Below are 22,457 nucleotides of genomic sequence, written 5' to 3' on the forward strand. Positions count from 1 at the left end.
GATACTACCACTTACACACTTTCATGTTTAGGATATAGGCTTTTGTCCTGAAATGTTATTAATGACATGGCTTTGTGTTGCATATAGTTAAATAAGAATAAGGTAAAAGTAGCAAAAGCTCAATTTAAAGATACAAGTTTAAATATACACTTCAGTAGAAGTCAATCGTATTATCAGAAAAAGGTCCTTGAATGTAAGCAGCATCTCTTGAATTAGTTTTCAGACCTTTGCTATTAAATGTGGTTTGACTTTTACTGAGTACTTTTACTTTACGTGAGTCTTTTATTTTGATGCCACTTGCTTTTTCTACTGCACATTTCAGGGGGTCTTGTGCTTTTACTTCACCACATTGATCTGTTTATTTTTTATGTGTTTTGCTTCTTCAATAAGCTTTCTGCACATCTTCTTACAGTATTCACACGAAATTTGCACATTTGTATACATAATTATATTTGCTATAGGGGGCCTACATTGCCTATCGCATTATGTTTATAGAGTAGGGTATGTATTGCGGTATTGCTGCTGAGGTTTTGACTTTTTATAGTACAGTTTCTCTCTATTTTCACAATTTGTACAAAGCAATTATTAATTGATGAATTAAGGAAATAATCAAAAAAATTAATTAAAAATAATCTGTAGTTGCTCTCTTTTACAAAATAGTTCAACATTTGCTGCACCTCAACTAACTAGAAGAGTAAAATCCTTCTTTTACATTAAAGCATGAGTCATATTAATCCAATGATGTCATATAATAGTCTTACCATATTAAGTACTTTTACTTTCAATACTTGAAGTGCATTTTCTTGATTATACTTACATAATAACACCTCAGTAACATTTTAAAAGCAGAACTGTCACTTTAATATTTTCACAGTGTGCTATTTACTGGAGTACTGATGTAAATACTCCTCCGGACTTTTATTTTGTAGTAGTGCTGTCAACCCCAGCTGTGCTCATCTGCGCCTCCTCTGTCCTCTGAAGCTCAGTCTGTCTCTCTCCGGTCCACCGCTGCTGTTGTGCCCACAGCCATGACGTCGCCTGGACGTGTTCATTCACTGAGTTACATCTGAATGGTTTATTAATTGATCTCTTCGTCCCGCTCGGAAATTAAGAGGCAGAACCGACCGAGGACTGACTCTCTTCCTCCTCCTCCTCTTCCTCTTCCTCCGGCTGACAGCGTTTCAACGATCCGCACTTCAAGACTGTAAAAAGTGAGTATATGATGGATCAGTTCACAGACTACAGGATAAATATTCACTGTGTATGTGGTGTTAATTAGATTCTCACCGGGTATGACTGAGACTTGTTAAGTAGAGAAGAAGACAAAGAAACCACATGTTTAACTTCAGTGAAAGAAGCATTAAAATACTCTGTAGAATACAAATCCTGCATTCATTGCTTAAAAATACCCACTCTGCAGACAGACGTTCAGAATAATATAGATTTATCATATTATTGTATTATAATTGACTTTAATGCTGTTACTACTAAATATGAAGCTGAGTTTAATAACATTATATATACGTATACACACAAAGAAACAATAATTTGTCTTAATCATTTTAATTACACATATTCCATATAATTCTGTTGCGAAAGTTCTGCGTAAAGAGTCACATCTGTTGCAGTTCTTCTATCATGTTGAGTCAGAAATTGATTAAATATAATCATACTGAAATTATTTACGTCGACTATGAAGTCAACCTTTGAGGCAAATCATTATTTTTTTCAGTGTCCTGTTGCGTTGCTTGTGAATGTCACCTTGGATCAACAAAGTTTTTTTGAATGTATAAAAAGACATTTTATTGTATTCAATTATGATTTATTTTCCTGCAAAGGTTAGACTATAAAAGAACCCAAACGCAAGACATAAAAAGCCAAAGTCCAATATCCAAAATGCAGGCAATAAAACCGGCGGTTGACAAAACACAGGCAGAGGAAAATCAGAGAAAATGAAAAGAGTAATACAGAAACTGGAGGAAGAACAACAGAAAGCCAATGGCAACAAAAGGAGAGAACACAGGACCGGGGAACAGGAAACAGATGAACCAATGAAGAAGAATCAAACAGAAAACCAAGACTTATGTTGCATTCAAGAGCTCATCCGATATGCTGCGTCAAGTTGGAATGAGCGAACAACATGGACGATGTTCTGCATTTCATTGCTCAGAGGGTTAGAAAAAAAATTTGACAGCTGTTTTCTGTGTTGAGTGACAATGAAGAGCAAAGGAGACGGATAATGTCAAATATATTTCACAAAGATGCGCGTTACCGTCAACCCAATGTTCACTCTCGTCCACCATGTTTCAGCGTCAACTCAGCAACATGTCTACTAAAATATTCTCAGACTTGCCGAGTTGTTCGCGGGAATTGGTTGATGTTTTCCGATTTTTCCTACAGTGCATGAAAGCACTATTAAATCCACAGGGGCTGATCGGCTACCAAAAAACGCGGGTGTACGTTGAAACCACGCGGGAAAAAGACAAAGACAGGAAGTGGAAAGCAAAGCATGACTCAGGAGGACATAACCTGCAAAGGAAAAAAAGGAATAGTAGCAAAACATGGAAACACTAAAGCAACAAATAAGTACCACAAACTTTACTCAAGTAGAGTCTTCGAGAAAATGTTATGTAACATGATTCTTCCTCCCTCCTCTTCCTCCTCTTCCTCCTCCTCCAGTTTGTTTTTTTTACATGGCTGTCTCTAAGAGCACCGGCACTCTGAGGGATCTTCAGCTGGCTCTGCAGCTGAAGATCGAGGAGCTCCGACAGAGAGACGCTCTCATCGACGAGCTGGAGCTGGAGCTGGACACCAAAGACGATCTGATCCGGCAGCTGCAGATAGAACTGGACCGACACCGCTGCGCCTCACAGCAGGCGGTCGGCTCCGGGGAGGCGGTGAACACAGGTGAGTCAGTGCAGAAACAACACCTGACAGTTTAAGATATGATATGAAATAAGTCTGTGTTGATGACTAAAGATTCCTGGATCTTTATTACAGATTTGGTTGAGGTGTGTACATCCATTTTCCCAAACGTTTCCAACGGCTTGATTAATTTGGTCGTTTTAGCTTCCAGGGAAAAGTTGGTGATTGAGACTGAACATAAAGTGAATACAATTTCAAAACATTACCTCGTCTGAAAAGTTTCTCCTTGCGTTACTTACGCGAGGTTGACCATGAGATCGCTTCAGTTTATTCGCCCCAAACAGCCACACTGGTTTACTGTCCGTTTGCTGTAAGATAGCGAGCAACGACACAATTCAGGTCAATCACCAACTTCAGCACTCACCGAAGAATCTGGTTCTCTCTCTTCTTCTTCCCTTCTTCTCTCTCTAACACTGCGATCATGAGGTAAAAGCACATTTCCCCTCCAGCTACAGTCAGCAGTCAACATCACAGACCATAAACAAATGACAACACCTCCGTGGATCTCTGCTGCAGTCAGGTTGATAAACAGGACTGAAGATAAATCCACTTTTTAATCCCAAAAATTAAAAGGTAATCTCTGAGGTCTCCAGATCGGAGCAGCATCTGATGTGACTCTGGGTGTTTATTCCTCCAGTAGGTCTGGTTCTGCACCCGACTCTCTCCTCCAGAGCTGGAAGCCTAGAGACCCGTCGTGGTAGAAAATAACATAATTTGCGTTGAATCATCCACCAAATTAGTTGAGTTGTTATATAATCTTTAAATCTCCATACTTCTTCTAAACGTCTTGATCAGCATTTTATTTTTTATCGTCCCAAAAAGTCAAACAGTGTTGCCTGTAAATATCAAGTGTTTGTTATACATCCTACTCTTCACCGACATCCCGTTTCTTTATACTTGAGCAGATAAATCAACTCGAATTCGAACTTAAACTGCCCCCGGATTGTTGCAATTCCAGGAAAAAAACCCAGAGGATGTGACCAGTGAGGCCCCGGCTGGAGGGAGACCGCAAAATATAATTATAACATGTAATTTTCTCATTTAGAAGATATTCGCTTATTGAGTCACTCGCTTCGGTTTCTCTCCTCCCAACGTGCAGCTGCTGCGAGGAAAATGGACAAAACTGCGAGAACTGTTTTATCGGACGAAATGAGAGATATCTGCGTCAGTACTTTTAAGTCACTGCCGCCATGCACCACCTGTGCTATGTGATCGGAGGAGGGATCCTTTGTGTTCTTGTGTAATTCCAACACAGCTGCATGTCGCTGAGCTTTCAGCTTGAAGGTGAAAGAAGAGTGTGGCTGAAGCTCCGGGCTTATTGTGTGACAGCGACTGTTTGTGTTGTCAGGAGTGAGATTGATTGATTGTGTTGATCTGCACATCACACACAAATCACACACACACACAATAGATGGGAGAGGAAACAAAAAAGAAACCGTGGTAAATAATGCAGCAAAGGATTTCTGGCCAGACTCAGACTTCAGGAAGTTGCCGGTTCTATGAAAAAGGTCCAAACCACTGGGACACCGGGACGCCTTCGGTCTGATGATGTGGGTTGTTCATTATTTCAGTATTGTGCTTAAAGGTCCAGTGTGGAGATGACATTCTGCATCATGTTTTCATTAGTGTCTGATTATCTGAAATGAAGAATCGTTGTGTTTTTCTGTTAACTTAGAATAAGCAGATTATATCTACAGAGGCAGCAGGTCCTCCGCCACAGAGGCTGCCGTGTTTGTACAGCAGCCCAGAACGGACAAACAAACACCGGCTCTGGAGAATACCTTTCGGGGTTTTGGGGATTTTAGCAGCCACTGTTCGCAGATTTGATTTGGCTGGGTAGCGTTATAGGAGATAATTTACCTCGAATGTAATTGGTCAATCATTGGTAACTCATCCCCCCTGTGATTGCCTATTTCCTCTAACACTGTCACGATCAACATCGATGCAGCAAAACCAGAAATATCATCTTTTTTTATTCCACACAGTCTTCTTCTTCTACGTCAAAACAAACCAAAAGCAAATTTGTTTCATTTTGAAAACTTGCCATCCGACTTAAGTGACGCCACTTGAGCACATTCATCAGACTTCGTGGGTGCGTCCTCTTGGAGGTCTGTGAACGCTGAGGTCTGTGCAGACCCACAATTAACCCGGTCATATTCCAGCAGATGTGGGGAGGAATGAGGGGGTTAATGGGGGCAGCAGCTCATGCATTTGGATGTGACCGGCCGGTTGTGCCCGCTGAATGGATGTCCTATTTCATGTGTCTGTGAGGAGCAGCGGTTCAGCCTCCAGCAGCACCTGATGAGCCGCAGCGCACAAAGAGACAGGCAATCTCCGCAGAGCCCACAGCGCTGGACCCCTCCCAGCTCACCGACGTTACACTCACCAGCTACTGCAAGAGCAAAGAGTGAGCCCAACACACACACACACTAACACACACACTCGTTGATGAACCCCCTTTCTGACCTTGTCCTGTTTTTGTAGGTCTAACGAGCTGATCCAGAGGGCTCTAATGGACAACGACTTCATGAAACACCTGGAACACGGGCAGGTAATGACACCTCTCTCATCATCTTCTGTCTCGTACGTGTGATTTAAAAAAAACAAACAAACTCATTTGTCGGCTCATGTGTGCAGATCCTCACCATCATGGACTGTATGCACCCCACCAGCTTAACCAAGGGCTGCTGTGTCATCCAGGAGGGAGACGACGGCTCCACGGTCTACGTTCTGGAGGGTAAGCCTGGTCAATCAAGTATTCAAGCTTATGAGAAAATCACCTTACTTCTCACTTGATTTTTTACCTCTGTAAACGGATTCCAAGTGAGTTTAGGATCTCGATCACTAGTTTCAATTCATCTCAACACAGCATGATGTTCATTTTGTAAACTATGCTCCCAGTTAGACGATGAAGCAGGGTACACTTAAGGGCGTGGCTACCTTGTGATTGACGAGTCTCTAGCATGGCGTGTCCTCCAGTTCTCAGTCGGATCCAGTCAGGACATCGTCTCCAGCTAGTTCACCAACTAGCAATGAAAAGTACTTCTTTACCTCAAAATAAGAAGTTCAGCGTTTCAGCCTGCGGGGAACATGAACCTACGTCTAAATTTGTTCCGAATAAGAGGAAAGAAAAGGCAACACTGCTGCTATCAAGATAAACTGTCCTCCCTATGGACCACAGCCTGTTCTGTCCAGCGGGACTAAAGTAATTCAAGGTGAAGCGTTGAATTGGTCTGATATGGACGGACAGGCCATTACTCTGAGCGCAGGCAGCACAAGATTGCAAAATAGCCTCTATCAGCCGGAGTAAACAGAAGCTCCATCAGAGGCATTATGTGACACGATGTAAAATGTGGAGAAAATAGCAGGAGGAGACGCACATTACGCCAGGAGGTGAGGTGATATCATGGTGAGGTCATTGTCTGGGAGAGGTTTTAGTGTGCGGAGTGATCAAAAAAACGCTGCTCACACACATACTGCATGAATGAAAAGCACAGAGACTTTGAGTCGTGGCTTCAGTCCGGTTCAGTCATATGTTCCTGACACCTTCACTCCTCTGTCTCATCAAAGTCTTAATTGTTGTTCCCTCTCAAGGACAACGAGTCTTTCACACACTGGCGGCTGCTGCAGTGCGTTGCTCCCTCGTCTCTTTTGAGAGCTGTTTAAAACGCCCCTGATGAGCCCAAGTCGTTCAGTTCAGTCTCTTTAAGCTCCTAACAGAAGCTAAATCCTCTCTTTTGAATTCATGGCTCTCCTTAGGGGTCTAGTTAGGATGGATTTCTTCTCATTGTGATGCCTATTGCCAGTCTGTGCATGCCGTGTGTATTGGGGTATGTTGAAACACTAACTATATGGCTGTAAAAGGATATCTCGACTACTTTACTATAAATGTAATCACTATTTGGTTGTTAACAATACTGCAAACTAACTGAGAAGTGAAGGAAATGAAAAAAGCATTGTAACATGATCATAAGGTTGGAGGCAAATGTAGCTCTAGTAGTAGTTATGTTTGTTACGTCTCTTTTGACAGTTAACCTAGTGTAGAGTATTTACTGTTAGCTAGTCATCGGCTCAGCTAACATTAGGTCGCTATGGCTCTTTTTCACACTTGGTAAGTACCATTTTGTAATGGTATACAGTGTTTTTGATCATTTTGATAATCACCTCAGTGTCTTAGATCACCGTTAGCGACATTAGCGGGCCACGCTTAGCTAACGTTAGGTTGCTTAAATGGCTCTTTCTTCCACTCGATGCTTGGAAGAGCTGCCAAGAATTGAAGTGATGAAATACACTGTCTTGCAAAAGGGAGCAGTAAAGCTCTGACCTCATTGCTCATAAAGTAGTATGTGTTTTTCATCATTTTAGTAGCCAGCTAGGCTAGCTGACTTTTCAGCTGACCTTGGTAGTGTGTTCATTATCATAATGATCAGAGAAAAATAATATCAATAAAAATAATAGGTCTCACTGTGACAGGTTTACATCTACGTTAGCAATCAGCTGGAATTGTACATAGATAAGCTACAGCTGTGCTTTGGGCTAAATGCTACATTAGCGGGTAAGATGTTTACCATGTTCACCATCATATGTAAGTGTGTCTACTGTAGTACATCTGAAGCTAAAGGGAATGATATTGGTTTTGTGTGTATTTCTTTATAAACCGAAGTATTGGAAAAATATCAAATGTGACCTGATGATGCCACAAATGACAAGTCAGAAAATCCTCAAAGTGCAGTTTATCCTGAGGGGAACACGAATGTCTACTTAGTTAACACGATCTTCTGAAGATTAGCACGTCTTGTGAGCATGTTAGCATGTTGACATTCGCTTTAGTTGACATCACTGCTTTGTCCTTTAACAGAGGGAATGGTTGAGGTGACTAAACAAGGAAAGAAACTCTGCACCATCGGTCAAGGAAAAGTATTTGGGGAGCTGGCGATCCTGTACAACTGCACTCGCACAGCAACTGTAACAGGTAAACACACCAAACACAGTTACTACACACTGGAAGTAGCAACAAGCTGCTCCCACCAACAAGCCCATTATCCATGAGCAGTTTGATGTTCAGACATGACAGAAATGGCTTATGATTTTGTCAGTCAGTGTTGCGGACGTGTGACCCCGACAGTCCTGATGAAGGCCACCACATCCATCAGTGCTGCTAGAAGTGAAATGATTTCAGAATGTGAAAGTGCTTTAATGGTGCACTACCATTTATTCATGCACTGGCAAATTGAAGCTGTGATGAAGGTCAACCACAATCACCATCCCTGTACAGTCTTTTTTTGTTTTTTGGGCCGTCACCTGTGCAGCTCTTTCAAAATACTGCTGCACACGCACACACACACACACACACACACACACACACACAGACACACAAAACAATTTTTTCTTGGTTATTCCTCTCTCTTAAAAAGACGTGCTGAGTTTTCAAATGTGGGGCTTAATACTGTTATATCTCAATATCAGAAGATGTCATAGAAACAAATCAGAAAATCTGAGTAAGTAAAACAGAATGCTAATCAGATTGCTATTTTGTGTCATGTCATGTGAACTTGCACTTTAAAGGGTAAGCTGACAAATGAAAATGTCAATTTACTGAATACTAGGGAGTAAATTGGAACCGTTGGTTACATGTTACATGAAAACGCAGGAGTGATTTTGGATGTAGCTTATGGTTTGATAATTATAGCCAGGATCTGTTTCACAATTGGTAAAAGTGTGGCATCCCATCCCCCTGCAACACTAATGTTTGAATCATCTTCCCCCTCAGGTGGTTGCCAGGTTGTGCACTAGCTTACGTTGCTGAGACTAGCGAGAAAACTTAAACGTTGCTCACACTAGCTGACGTTAACAATAACTTTGAAATTATGTTTTCACAATCAAAATAATGTTTTTAAGGAGAAGACATACTTTTACTCTGCACCTTTCCACAAGCTCTATAGAGGATACATTTTAAAAATATTATCCGTCTTCATAACAGTGTTATCAATATGAACTGTAAGAGCAGCCGATGGTTGTTGAGTAGTTGCCAGGCAACCGGCAGAGAGTCCAGGAAGCTATTGGTCACAGCCAAGAAAGAACCCACGTAAAATGGCGAATTATCGTTTTCGAACAGTTTTTGTTTCTGTTACACAACCATGATATAACGTGTTCATAAGTGAGCTTTAAAGATGCTGCTAGATAGATTTTGTTACCTTTGTACAGAGCATACTCGCTGTTTCCCTTAAGCCAACCGGCTGCACCATACTGACACAAGAGTAGTATCAACTTCTCATCAAAGTCTCTGCAAGAAAAGTGAATAACTTTATATTCCCTGTAACAGTCAAGTGTTGTTTTATATGACAGGCCCAAGCCACGTTGAACTCAGTGATAAATTCATGTCTACGAGTTCGAGATAAGTCATCAAAAATGTTTTTATAGGAAAGATAATCCAAAATTCTTCACCTTACCTTACACCTGAGCAATTATTAGGGGGATACAGGGTTAGGAACTGGAAAATATGCTCAATTTGTACGCATCTTGAAGGAGAAAACTCTCTGCTGACGAGCTTTCTTGATGTCTTCGACTTCCACTTGTGTCACTTTTCATTCCGTCTCCTTCACCTCGCTTGTTGATGTTATTACACTCAGCTTGTTGTCGCTTTTGCAACTTAAATCCCTTTATTTTCCTGGCTGACGGTCGCGCATTAGATGATGGATTGGCTTTAAATGTGGTATCGGTCTGTTTTTCTGTTGGTGTGTTTATCTGTGTGTGTATCACTTTGATGTGCTGGAGGGATGCCTAGACCCTGACTGATAAAACGTTGTGTTTTTGGCAAGAATTTGTTTACAGCGCTCTTTTTCTTGGCTGTGTGAGGTATACAAAAAAAAAAAAATCAGACAGCTCTTTAAACCCCTTTTATCTTTAAGTGAGGCGCCGAGTTCACCTTTTGTCTCCTCTGTTTCAATCAGCGTCCTTGTTTTTGTTCAATGTCATTCAAGTGAGAAAAAAGAGAGAAAGCACACTATTTATCACCAAAGCAATCAGGCTCTCGATCACGAGTCTGAGCAGTTACAAAGTTTATCTGTAGTTACTTTTAAGCTTTGACTGGACAGAAGCAGTCTTCTCTGTGTATTTTCTGATACAACTTTAATGTTATGGCTCATCAGTGTTGTTTCCAGTAGAAGTAGACAGTTGTGTTTGGTACCACACAGCAGACAGACAGATAAAAACTAGCTGGTGAACACAGTGGAGCGTTTAGCAGCTAAATAGCGAGAGCTTTCCCTGGTGGTGGAGACCAAAAACAGAGCAAAAATAGAGTGAGTATCAGACTCATGTTCATCTGGAGGACACAAACATGACTGAATGAATCATGTTGCTTCTCAGTTACTGGATTTGTTATGAGGCAACTGTTGCTAAACAAGTCCTCTAAGTACATTTAAAGGAATAGTACAACATATTAAGAAATTTACAAGTGCATTGTTGCTGGGAGTATTGAACTTAAATTAAATTTTGAAGCACCTGCACATTACTTGAGAATTTGCATTTTCTGCCTCTTTATATGTACTTCCATTCCACCACAGTTCGAAGGGAATTATTGTACTTTTTTCTCTTTGTACTACATTTATTTGATAACTTTACTCACTTCCTAATTAGCAGATTGCACTCTGCATCAGAGAAAGGTAGCACAATTTTCAAGTAATTAATTTTATCGGCAGTCAGGTGGAAAAAAAAAACACTGACTGAAAAATCAGTGCTCGGAAAACATTTAATATGGGATACTTCAACACTTTTACTCAAGTACTATTTGTATGGGTGATTTTCACTTGTACCAAAGTAATACTTTAACATGATATCTTTACTTTAGTATGACTCTGAGGTACTTTTTACAACACGGACTACAAGACATACCAAACAAGTATGAGCTGAACGTATTCACTGATTTGGCTCAGAGTGAACTAACTGTCACCATGTTGACAGAGTGCGCAGTCTCCTGCAGCTTAATAATAGATGTGCACTAAAGGGCCAATTTTCATGCTCTGAATGAGCAACTTAAATTGTAATGATTACTTTACTATAAAAGACTAGGGAAAAATCAAAAGGCACAATTGAATTCTCTGTCTGTAGTGAACAATAAATTCTAAACACGTGGGACTCCTTACGAAACTGTCTCGCAGGCTGAATCTCTCTGCCAGGCCTCTAGTTTGAGTCTGTGCCGAGATAACGATGAAGACATCATTAAGGGTTATTTTCTCAGACAGAAGGAAAACTCCCTCCAGAGCAACTGTCGACAAATTGATGGAGTGCTCCTTTAAATTGTAAAATGAAGCCGAGGCTGTAGGATGAGCAGTTTGAAAAGCACTTGATGCTCAGTGTGGATCAGGCGCTCCACACTGAAGTGTGTTCATACAGATTGTGGTAATGAGAATAGTGGAGGACGAGGCAGAGTGTGGGGGTTTGAGAGGGCCAGGGGTGAAGAGCATACATGTAAATAAACATGATGGATGTTCAGTACAGAGGAGACGGTGATGCCTGAGAAACATGGAGGAAATTGGAAAGTGTCACCTGCCCTGCTGGATTTAAACACTTTCCTGTCCTTTGAGGTGAAGATTGTAAGATAATGTGTTCTGGTTCCAACTGTGACGCAGAGCAGCAGGATGTAAACAGGTTGTAAAATTAAACCTTTGATGGGATTAACACAGGGAGATAACCACTGATGTTTATGTGTGTTTTTCAGTTTCAATTTCACTTTAAGACGATAGTTGTGAGGACATTTCTGCAGGGTGAGGCCGGTCCTCACTACCTCAAAGGAGAGTTTGAAGGTTAGGGTTTGGTTTTAGGCTAAGTATTTTAAAACAGATTTTTCAAACAAAAAAACGTCCGGATGAGCATTTTAACGCCTTTGTCCATCTGCGTCCATGCTAACATAGGCATATCTCATGACCATTTATGTGCATCAAGCATGCCATCAGAAAGCAGATTTTTAACTTAGGTATATTGTTGTCATCAACTATTTGTGACTAATATCTTTTTTCCTGAAAATTACCTTATTAAAAAACCCTGGAATTACTTCCCTTCCCTAAAAAAATCCAGAAGGTATGAATATGCAAATCATTTAAAATTGATAAGTATAACAATTAGACACAAAATGTCTCCTATATGATCACATAGGTAATGTCACATACAAAAGGTAGCATACGTGGCGTCATGTGACATCACATATGTTACGTCATGTAACATCACATACGTAACGTCATGTAACATCACATACGTAACGTCATGTAACATCACATACGTAACATCATGTAACATCACATACATAACATCATGTAACATCACACAATGTCATGTAATATCACATACTTAACAAAATGTAACGTCACATACTTAACGTCATGTGACATTACATGCATAACATCATGTAACATTACATATGTGACATCATCTAACATCACATACTTAACATCATGTAACATCACATACATAACATAATGTAACGTTGCACACATATCATGTAACATCACATACATAACGTCATGTAACATCACATACGCATCGTTATATAACATCACACACATAACATCACATATGTAACTTCACCTATGCAGCGCCATGTAACATCACATATGTAACATCACATACGCAGCGTCATGTAACATCACATATGCAGCGTCATGTAACATCACATACGTAACATCACATATGTAACGTGACATACATAGTGTCATGTAACATCACATACGTAACATCACATATGTAACGTGACATACGTAGCGTCTTGAAACATCACATACATAACATCATGTACCGTCACATATGTAAGCTCCATTCTTATTGTGAGTCTGCAAAAAACATACCCCCATGCAGTTGGCAAGATGTAGCCTTAAACAAATTATCTTCAAGAACTTTCTAGATTTACTTTCAATGACCCATGTCTATTTATGTATATTTTTAAAAAGCTTTAATGAATTTTTGTGATAACCCTGTTCATTGGAGACAAGAGAAAGTTTACTTTTACCCTTACTTCCCTCTCTTTCTCTGTGTGTCTGTAGCCCTGACGGACATCAAGCTCTGGGCGATCGACCGTCAGGGTTTCCAAACCATCATGATGAGGACTGGTCTCATCAAACTCTCCCAGTACACAGACTTCCTCCGCAGGTACAGCTCACACATATGCTCCCCACTTCACCGTTTTTAGCTCTCACCACATGAGAATGACTCACGTCTCTCGCTCTAAACTCTCCTCCCAGCGTTCCCTCGTTTCAGTCGCTAACGGAGGACATCCTCAGCAAACTGGCTGATGTTTTGGAGGAGGTGACGATTTTCTCCAAACAAATTCTCATTCTTGCACTCGCTCACCGACTTACAGTATCTGTTTCTGCCATCTGTTCCCCCAGTCTGACAAATACAAATCTCTGGAAACATTCTGTTCAGTAATCTGAGGTATTGTGTGCACATGATTCACATCTTTCTGCTCTCCCGCAGACTCATTACAGCGACAGTGATTACATTATCCGTCAGGGAGCTACCGGAGACACATTCTTCATCATCAGTGAAGGACAGGTGAGGAAGAGCGATGACAATGGGTGAACAGAGAGCAATTAGCAGAGAAGGGAAAGAGAGGGAAAATGGGATGGTTTCAAGGCTTCAGTCTGGTCGAGTTGGTCCCAGGTCCGTCGTCAAACAGGATCATTGTGGAACTCTTGAACTGCTGTACTGTTCAATGACAAAGGATAACAGAGGCTGTGATCTGTGACGTCTACAGGTGAAAATCTCCCAGCAGAACTCAGGCAGTGACGAGCAGGTGCCTGTGAAGACTCTGTCTAAAGGGGACTGGTTCGGAGAGCAGGCTCTGAAAGGGTGAAACACAAACACACAAACTTCCTGAGAATCATTCTTCATCATTCACACTTTACCATTGCCACATGTTTTGAGATTGATTTCCCACCATCTAAGCAGTTGTACCTGGGACATGTAGAGTCCGTATGTATCTTGTCTGTTATCTCAGACCCAAAGTTTGAAGAAGCAAAGTGTTATTTAGGGTGCCTTAAAAACTTCTGAAGGTATTTTCAGTCTTCAAATTTTCAGCCAGTCATCGTTCACAGGAATTTGCCCTCTCAACCGTTTGTGCAGTAAGTCTTGATTAGCCCCAGTCCAAGAACCAACTGTGCAGACATCCGCGTCATTATCGTCCGCGTAGAAAGTCCCCAGACTCCCTTAAAAAAATCACACGATTTTTTTAATGGTTGAGTTAGGAGTAATATAGGAATATTGTGACACACTGTCAATGACAAATTCTGATTTATTTGGGCCTTGTTGTTAATTCGGCAAATGTTAGACATTAAGATATTTCTTTCAGTAAAAAAAGATCATGTCAGTTTGTCCCAGCGATCTACGTTTGTTTGCCTATAGAGCTGGAAAGCGAAATCCAATCACAAGTGGTCGCTAGATGCATGTTAGTACCAGGTGTGAACCGATTGGCTGTTTTTCCATCACATCTGCCGGCCTGGCTCTACTCGGTTTGACACGACGCAGCAGCAATTCACTTTTCCACAGCAGCTGGGTTAAAAACAGGTGATAGACTAGTAAAGTAAAAGCAAATCAGCACAGCACGGTTTGACCCGGCAATGCCAAAAAATGCTATAGGGCTGTCCACTTGCGATCAGATCACTCAGGATGGATGTTAATGCCAGTGATCAGAGCCTCCGTATGCAAGTTTGCTGCCTCTAAAATTTGCCTCAAGGTCCATCTCCTCCCACTCGTTAACGGAGGAGGCGCAGAACGATTCTCCCACGCCTCAAATCTTGAAAAGACGCTGTCAAAAAGCAAAGAAATCCTGTCAAAAATCCCGGCTTTACTTTTTGTTCGCACTTCACTTAGTTCAACCTCAACTCAGACAAGTTATTCAGACTCCCTGTTTCTGTTTCCAAGTGTTTTAGTCCCTCATGATGAAAATAATGGATTCCTGGAAATCTTTGGTGTGAATGTGCAAAAATCAGCCCAACAATAATTCACAGACTCATGTCTCACGTCTTTGTCTCTTTTGCAGAGAGGACGTTCGCACAGCCAGCGCCACCGCTGTGGGAGATGTCACATGCCTGGTCATTGATAGAGAGTCAGTGAGGATCTTTGTTAACCATGAACATCAGTTTTTATACGCCGGGGCAGTCTGTGGCTCACTTTGCTCTCCTCTGCAAAGACATCTTTGTGTTGCTTGTTTGCTCTGCTGCTCATTTGCACATATTTCCCAGGTCTTTCAAACAACTGATTGGAGGACTGGATGATGTCAACAACAAGCAGTATGACAGCGATGAGGTCAAGGCAAAGTGAGTTCATCGTTATATTTTGGTCCTTCTGTATGTAGAGGTTTATGCAAGAGCAACTTTTCGAGAGTCTATGTTTTTCTGCCGTTTTCCCTCTGAATAAAAGCCTGAGTTAATGGAAATCTTACAAGGTCGCATCCGTTAACATTCCTCTTTACACCGCCGGCACGACTCAAGACTGAACTGACTGACCGAGCGTTGGTTCAGACGAGCACTGAAGTTGTGCTTGTCGTAAATGATTTGCGTCAGCAGTTTCATTCATGCTTCACGATCACAGGATCACTCATCAGAAGGTCAGCTGACATTCACAAATTTGGAACATGAAAGCACATCCATCAAGCAGCAACAAGTCCGAATATAAACAGATTGAAGTCACAGCAACCTCGTATTAAAGCAGATAGAATGGCCAATGAGACACAAAAGCACAAAATATATTGAAGTACGTACACAAATGCTAGAACAGCACTCAAGCACTCTGTCAAAACAAACAAATAAGATGAAAATGTAGGAGAAGTTCAGTAACCAATGTAGGCTACTTCTTTGTCGCCTGAGATAAAAGTCCCCAGACTCCCTTTGAAAATGTAACAATTTTGCGAGTAAGGCGTTAGGAGGTAATTCATAAATGTTGTGAAACGCCGTCTATGACAAAATCTTAATTACTCGGTCCTTCTTGTAAATTCGGCAAAGGTTATACGTAACAAAATGTCATTCTTTGAGTAGAAAACATCGTGTGTCTTTGGCGAGATAACTAAGCTAACGTTAAAGCTCAGGTAAGGACACTATTACATCCCACACTGTCACAAGCACAGGCCTCTTGTCTATGAGTAGGCGTGCACTTTTTTTCTTCACCATGGATGGAAACAAGCATTAATCACATTTTCTTTCGCTGATTTTATGTGTATTCGGAAGGAAACTTAATTGAACTTCTTCTTCTTACTGTGTCCTCCTCTGTTCCCTATAGGCTGCAGGCGGAGGCCGACTACTTCTCCAGCGTGACACTTAATGATATCAAAATAATCTGCACTCTGGGGATGGGAGGCTTCAGTCGAGTGGAGCTGGTGAGTATGTAGAAAATGCCCTGCAGCAGCTGATAATGTAAAGACACATGCTCTCTTCCTGTCTGTACTGAACGTACATTTGTGTGTTTTCAGGTGCAGTTAAAGAATGACGCCAACCGATCGTTCGCCCTCAAAGTGTTAAAGAAACGTCACATCCTGGACACCAGCCAGCAGGGCCACATCCTGTCGGAGCGCCGCATCATGATGGAGGCTCACAGCCCGTTCATCATCAGGTCAGACGGCGTTTTTACGTCTCTGTGGGCCGCGAGGATTTATACAGATGTTAAACAAAACTCTTCCTTCGGTCTAACTTCTGTCTCCCTGCAGGTTGTATCGAACTTTCAGGGACTCCAAATATCTCTACATGCTGTTGGAGGCTTGCCTCGGAGGAGAGCTGTGGACGCAGCTGCGAGACAGGTGTGTAATTGTGTGTGTGTGTGTGTGTGTGTGTGTGTCTGTGTTTTTGACTCTGACAGGACAAGGCATCCTCAGTGTCAGTCGTTTACCTTTCAGGGGCTCATTTGATGACGGCACCACTCGGTTTTACACTGGCTGTGTCATCGAGGCGCTGGCTTGCCTGCACTCCAGAGGAATCATCTACAGAGACCTCAAGCCTGAGAACATCATACTGGACAGCCGCGGATACGCCAAGCTGGTGTGGACACGTTTCAAACAATGTGGATCAGGTTTCGCCTTGAAAATATTCAGGACGTGTGTTTTCTTTCTTCCAGGTGGACTTTGGCTTTGCTAAGAAGGTGGGTCTGGGGAAGAAGACGTGGACATTTTGCGGGACTCCCGAGTACGTCGCCCCGGAGATCATCCTGAACAAAGGCCACGACAGTTCAGCTGACTGCTGGTCTCTGGGAATACTGGTCTTTGAGCTGCTCAGTGGCAGGTGCAACAGATATCATACATTACATTCACTGAATTTATATCCACATCTGCGTGTGAATTATTTGCTTCGCTTTCTAGGGGAACACACTATAAGAGACAGACGTTCAGGCTACGTTACTAATCACCAAACTTAAAGGCAGCAGTGGAAGAAGCATTCAGATCCTTCACTTAAAGCTCCTGTTTGTAATATAGTAGACTTTTGTGTCTTATCCTTTGGGTGGGTATTTTCAGAAAGTAGTCATAACATCTAAAGAATGAAGTGATCTTATTGTATTAATATCTCAAAAATAAAGTTGTAAAATTAACAAAATAATTATATTTAGAGACAGAAAGTCTGAATAGTTTTTAAAAAATGGTCATAATTTGATAAAGTAATGTGATAGAGTTGTAATTTTATGCGAAAACATAAAATAATAATGAACTCTTTTGAGAATAAAGTCATAATATCTCGGGAATAAAGTTGTTATTTTTACAGAAGAAATTCAATTTTTGGAGGTCAGATCGGTCACCAACCTGAAGTGTCCGAGCTGGGAATAAAAAAATGTTCTGTAACAAGCAAAAAAATGTACCTTAAGTTAAAGCTTTTAAGTATAGTCAGGAAAATGCACTTAAAGATTTCAAAGTAAAAGTACCCCTGTGACAAATAAACTATTATGAGATATTATTAGGTGATAACGACTCATGCATTAATGACTAACTGGATGAGTTGGAGCTCTTTTTGAACCATGTCTTCCTCTCCAAACTCCAGTCCTCCATTTTCAGGCTCTGATCCCATGAAGACCTACAACATCATCCTGAGAGGCATCGACATGATCGAGTTCCCCAAGAAGATCACAAAGAGTGCTGCCAACCTCATCAAACGACTCTGCAGGTTTTCAGTCCGCCTGACGTGTCCAGATGAAGTACAACAGGGAGCTGTTTGTCCTCGTAATCATTTTTATCATCCTTGTTTTCTCAGGGACAACCCTTCAGAGAGGCTGGGAAATCAGAAAAATGGAGTGAAAGATATACAGAAACACAAGTGAGACACTTAAGATGCTTTTCATGAGATTTCACTCTTCTTTATGAGATGAGACTGTAGTCATGGCAACATGCCCTTGTCCTTCAGGTGGTTTGAGGGCTTCAACTGGGAAGGCCTCCGCCAGGGAACCATAGACTCTCCGTTCACGCCAACGGTGGGTGACCTTCAGTGTCTCTACGAGCCGACAGCACACAGATGACAGCATTAACGTCCTGTTTTCCTCCATCAGGTGGAGGGACCGCTGGACAACAGCAACTTTGACTATTTCCCAGAGGACACTGAAGACCCTCCTGTTGACGAAGAGTCTGGCTGGGACCTCGAGTTTTAGCAGAAGGTGATCGTCGTCTTCAAGCTCACTCAACGAAGACAACAGTGAGAACAGGATTCCTCAGAAAGAGGGAGTGAATCCACAACAGAGGAGTTTTAAGCTTTTTGTTTCTTACCAATGATTGCACCAAAACTGAGAGAACAAAGACGTGAAAAGCCAAGAACAAACAAACGACATCAACAGTGAATATAGTGAATGGTCACAATGACAGAGTATTACAGACACTGTAAAATCTAAATATTTAATTCAAAGAGTATTCAAAACAAGAACAAGTGGAACTATTTCAAAATAGTCATAATTTACAAGGAAAAATTGTAATATGTTGAAAATGATCAGAACCGATTCAGAATTAAGTCATACTACTTTGTGGAAAGAGTAATAAAGTTAGAATACAACAAGAAAAATCTAAATTATGTAGAGAATTAAATCCCACTACCTTCAGACAGAACTCATAATATCAAGAAAAAAGTGGGAATATTAAAAAAAAAAAAGGTAATAATTTCAAATAAATTATCATTTTAGTAATATGTTATGTTAAAAATAAACAGATTCAGAATAAAGTCAAACTACTTTGTGGAAGGAGAAATCTGTCCAGAATAAAGTTAGAATTCAACAAGAAAAAGTGGAATTATGTAGTGAATTAAGTCCCACTACATTCAAAAAGAACTTATAATATCTCAAGTATGAAGTTTTACTAAAAGAAATTCTGAGAAACTGAAATCTGTTTGAAATAAGGTATTACCTTGAGAGAAAAAATTATATTAGCTATGGAATAAAGTTGTGATTTCTGCTAAAGAATAACATTGATTCAGAATTGATTCAGACCGTTATAAATTCGGGGGAAATAACTTGCTTTTTGGGATAAAGTCAAAGTAAATATTTATGTGCTCTTTAAACACTACTTTTTTTTACATATATATATTTTGACTTTATCTTTGAAATCTCCTTTTTTGCTGACCCTGCTAGTCTGCAGAATAAAACCTCTATTTATTTTAAATCTAACACAAAGTTATGACGTTTAACATTTTCCCAGATGGCTTCTCACTAGATTCCTGGTTCCATCCAATCCAAAGACGAGCGGTTTCATTGTAGCTTTATTTTGAAAGGCTGAAATACAGTTTTCTCACACAGCGTCGCTTCTTCTTCTGTCCCTGTTGAAAACATTATGATGCTTCTCACCTTAATTTATCAGGATTAGACAGATTCTGTGATTGTGAGATTACGGTCTGTCAAAGCTTTTCCTCATGATTTATATATTCATGTATTGTGATGTGAATGAGGTGCCTTAAAGAAATAACAACACAGAACCATTTTCTTTTCTGAGTGAGACGAAAACGTTCAACATCATTTCAGAGCATTATGCTGCCTTCAGGTACAAGGTCTGCTGGGATACAATCCGTCAAGTTTGATTCGATATGAGCAATAGACCCACAGGGGTAAATATGACAGGGACAGCTGGGCCTCTCTAATCCCCAGGTAACTGAGACGTGGCATGTATGAGCAGAGAGAAGAAGAATCTGGTCAGCATTTGACAGGAAACAGATACGTTCTGTACTTTCTAATTATATTTTCAATGTAACGCTGTCACTCATGACACCTTTGACTTCTGAGTCACATTTTCCTTAAACTAATGTGTCTGGCAGTCCGTCCTCGAACTGTGATCGTCTGGTCATAATTTAAAGGAACAATTCACCTAAAAAATAGAAATATTCACGTCGATTGAATCAGGCCATCAGGAGACATTTCGAAGTCCAACAAACATTTCTGGGGCTTTACAGCATAGCTTTATTGTCATCAAGTTAGCCTTGCGATTACAAAGGAAAGGAACGGAAAGGAAAAGAAAGTTAGTAAGAGGAAAGGAAAGCAAGTAAGAAGAAACAAGAAGGAAGGAAAGGAAATGAAAGGAAAGCAAGTAAGAGGAAACAAGAAGAAAGAAAAGGAAAGGAAAGGTAGTAAGAGGAAAGGAAAGGAAAGGATTAAGTTAGCTAGCTCAGTCAGCAGTAAATATCTAATGCTCATGCTCTACGGGCCAAATAACACAGAAGTTTGGGGTATTTTCATACCCAGGAAGTCGAGCTTTCTTGGCTTCTAAACGCCACTGAGCAGCGTTTATAGGACTAAACGGGGCTCCGCCTCCAACACTGTGTCCAGATTTAGTGTAACATCCTTGTCGGCAACTGAGAGAAGCAAGAATGTCTCATTTTTCTTGTCACGTTACAAACATGTTACAAAAAATAGTGTTATCTCAGACATTTCTTTCCTTTAACCAACCAAATGTCCCAAGAAAGATTGATCAAAAATCATAGATTAAAACCTCCAGCAGACTTTTAGAAAAAGGGAGAACAGGCTTGTTCATATTCTGTCTTGTGTGTTTTCTGGTTTTGTGTTTCCTCTGTGTTTTTATTGTTGTTGACAGTTAAACAAAAAAGTATTTTTGCACTGAAACCGCAGAAGACTCGAGCTCCATCTCAGCTTTCCACTTTTAGACGATTTTTCTGACTGACTGTTTCCTTTTGCTTCCCACAGTCCTGCTTTTATGGTTCGTCTCTCTGTGTTGTTCACTTCCGTTTGGATGTGGTTTAAATGTCTATTTATACTTTTGTGCGGTATTTAATTGAAAAACATAGTCGGAAAAGTAACTCCGCGGCGACAATAACATGGCCTTGGATGTGGTTTTATGTAAGTGACTGAACGTCGTGTTTCATGAGGAGATTTACTGTGTTTGGTTTTGAATCAGGGAATTCATTAAAGCTTGAATCAGCACATACCTGTAGATAAATGGAGTTAGCCCGCTTTATTTTCCGCCCACATATCTCTGGTTTGGGGAGCTGAGTGAGTGCTGGAGGGGGAGTTAATGAAAACTAAAGCGTGAGCACTGGGAGATGTTTATCAGCCCCGTTGACCTCCAGGCTAATGAAGTCAGCGGAGTCATGTGAGGTTCACTGGTTCCTGTGGTGAAGCGGGCCGTGATGGAAACGCAGCCGCCGCCACTAACGACTTTCTCACTGTTCGCTGATAACCGACGCGATGATAAGACACACAGATTTTTCCACATTTCCCACAACAACACAGCTAGCTGGCTTTCAACCAACCGGAGGTACTGTTAGCTTAATTGGCTAACACTAAATCATGAGACATGAACACCCAGCAAAGTCTTTGTTGATCTATAATTAACTGGCTCAACTTGGATAACAACCTTTAATTCTGAAAGTTTTGGGAAACATGTAACTGTTTTCTATAATTGTTGACAGTTTCGTCAACTAAAATCTCCTTATATCTGCTTCACATGACCATAAAGTGTGTTATGAACCATGTAATAATAGTTATTATGTGTACTTATATTTATTTGAAACAAATGTCTTTTTGTCATCATAAGTGTTCCTGCAATTCTTCCTGTGTTTGTGTATTAATAACATTTTTATTTATGTATTTATTTTTTATAAATTGATGTATGTATGTTGCTTTTATGTCGTTGACAAAAAATGTCGGTGCTTAATATCATCAGTGTGCAAATCTGATTCTAATTCCCTTCAGGTGATCATAATAAATGAAGTTAACATTGAAAACTGGCTCAGTGTTTGTTTTTATGGAAAAACCAATAAGAAGTTTAAAATACATTATAATTTGATATTGCAACAGTGCATCAGTACTAAGAGTAGATATTTGTTTTATAAGCATCCAAAAAGGGGAAGATTTATAAGTAATCTGAGATGAAGTTACAATATGCTCTTATTTTGAAAAAAGAAAAAGCCCTCTGACATCACAGATTTTATGGTTCTTGTTTCGATTAACTTAAGTAATCAGTCTGATTTAAATGGTGTCACTTCAGTTCACAATTATGACTTTTTAACACATAATTTGACTTTTGTCTTACAGTAAAGAATTTCTATCTCATGACTTTTTTTTGCGCACAAATACACATTTTTATC

At 40.5% G+C, this 22,457-nt stretch overlaps 1 protein-coding gene across 3 annotated transcripts; it reads left to right on the top strand.

Moving 5' to 3' along the window:
- The first annotated feature begins 913 nt into the window (after positions 1–913).
- Positions 914–22,094, top strand: LOC115593373 (cGMP-dependent protein kinase 1-like). Of its 3 annotated transcripts, none has more exons than XM_030436891.1 (21): positions 914–1,211; positions 2,680–2,907; positions 5,200–5,332; positions 5,410–5,476; positions 5,563–5,662; positions 7,784–7,897; positions 12,957–13,062; positions 13,155–13,218; positions 13,390–13,467; positions 13,670–13,764; positions 14,954–15,019; positions 15,156–15,230; positions 16,189–16,285; positions 16,379–16,518; positions 16,613–16,702; positions 16,799–16,940; positions 17,017–17,180; positions 17,928–18,050; positions 18,138–18,200; positions 18,288–18,354; positions 18,430–22,094. In XM_030436891.1, exons 2-21 carry the CDS (start codon positions 2,694–2,696, stop codon positions 18,526–18,528), a joined length of 2,097 nt encoding a protein of 698 aa, XP_030292751.1. In that variant the 5' UTR covers positions 914–1,211; positions 2,680–2,693; the 3' UTR covers positions 18,529–22,094. The 3 variants fall into 3 exon arrangements, with proteins under 3 accessions (XP_030292751.1, XP_030292752.1, XP_030292753.1); XM_030436892.1 differs by having other exon boundaries at positions 918–1,211; positions 5,203–5,332; XM_030436893.1 differs by lacking the exons at positions 914–1,211; positions 2,680–2,907; positions 5,200–5,332; positions 5,410–5,476; positions 5,563–5,662 and adding an exon at positions 6,641–6,755.
- Positions 22,095–22,457: the final 363 nt, after the last annotated feature.

Source organism: Sparus aurata, chromosome 12 (assembly GCF_900880675.1).
Source record: "Sparus aurata chromosome 12, fSpaAur1.1, whole genome shotgun sequence".
Taxonomy (NCBI): Eukaryota; Metazoa; Chordata; class Actinopteri; order Spariformes; family Sparidae; genus Sparus; species Sparus aurata.